General features: G+C 59.4%; 1 protein-coding gene across 1 annotated transcript in view; it reads left to right on the top strand.

The window, feature by feature from the left end:
- LOC107307795 (ras/Rap GTPase-activating protein SynGAP-like) overlaps positions 1 to 1,329 on the top strand; it is a gene marked incomplete at its 3' end in the record, with an annotated part of 4,929 nt that overhangs the window by 1,483 nt on the left and 2,117 nt on the right. The window contains exon 2 of the mRNA XM_015851298.2: positions 1,111 to 1,255. Coding sequence (XP_015706784.1) covers positions 1,111 to 1,255 — 145 coding nt within the window. The remainder of the gene's footprint in view (positions 1 to 1,110; positions 1,256 to 1,329) is intronic.

The following is a 1,329-nucleotide window of genomic DNA, read 5'->3' as shown; positions in this document are numbered from 1 at the left end:
CATAGGGGTGATGGGGTGGCCCTATATATGGCCATGGGGTGATGGGATGGCCCCATGTATGGCCATAGGGTTGATGGGGTGGCCCTATATATGGCCATTGGGGTGATGGGATGGCCCCATATGTGGCCATAGGGGTGATGGGATGGCCCTATATATGGCCATAGGGTGATGGGGTGGCCCTATATATGGACACGGGGTGATGGGGTGGCCCCATACACGGACATAGGGTGATGGGGTGGCCCTATATATGGACATAGGGGTGCTGGAACGGCCCTATATAGAGCTAGGCTGGCCCTATATATGGCTATGGGGTGATGGGGTGGCCCCATATATGGACATAGGGGTGATGGGATGACCCTATATATGGACATGGGGTGATGGGGTGGCCCTATATATGGACATGGGGTGATGGGGTGGCCCTATATATGGCCATGGGGTGCTGGGGTGGCCCTATATATGGCCATAGGGGTGATGGGGTGGCCCTATAGATGGACATAGGGGTGATGGGGTGGCCCCATATATGGCCATGGGGTGATGGGGTGGCCCCATATAGAGCTAGGCTCCCTTACCCCATACATCCCACTCCTCTCTGGTTATGGGTCTATGGGGTGACCCCATTGAGGTGTCCTCCCCCCCTTCACCCCACACATCCCACCCCACTGTGGCTCTGGGTCTATGGGGTGACCCCATTGAGGTATCCCCCCCCTCACCCCACACATACCCTCCCACTGGGGCTATGGCTCTATGGGGTGACCCCCTCACCCCATACATCCCACTCCTCTCTGGTTATGGGTCTATGGGGTGGCCCCATTGAGTTGTCCCCCCCCTCACCCCACACATCCTCACCCACTCCATCTCTATGGGGTGACCCCATTGAGATGTCCCCCCCCTTACCCCCCATATCCCCCATATCCCCCATATCCCCCCATTGAGGTTCCCCCCCTTCACCCCACACATCCCACCCCACTGGGGCTATGGGTCTATGGGGTGACCCCATTGAGTTGTCCCCCCCCTCACCCCACACATCCCCCTCCACTCCTGGCTCCATGGGGTGACCCCATTGAGTTGCCACCCCCCCTCACCCCACACGCCCCCCATGTCCCCCCATAGGTGAGTTCATCCGCGCGCTGTACGAGTCGGAGGAGAACTGCGAGGTGGATCCCATGAAGTGCTCGGCCTCCACCCTGGCCGACCACCAGGCCAACCTGCGCATGTGCTGCGAGCTGGCGCTCTGCAAGGTGGTCAACTCCCACTGGTGAGAAACCCCCTTCCTTCCTTCCTTCCTTCCTTCCTTCCTTCCTTCCTTCCTTCCTTCCTTCCTTCCTTCCT

Source organism: Coturnix japonica, unplaced genomic scaffold (assembly GCF_001577835.2).
Source record: "Coturnix japonica isolate 7356 unplaced genomic scaffold, Coturnix japonica 2.1 chrUnrandom927, whole genome shotgun sequence".
Lineage (NCBI taxonomy): Eukaryota > Metazoa > Chordata > Aves > Galliformes > Phasianidae > Coturnix > Coturnix japonica.
Note: the sequence above shows the minus strand (reverse complement) of the source record. Positions and strands in the feature narration are given on the sequence as shown.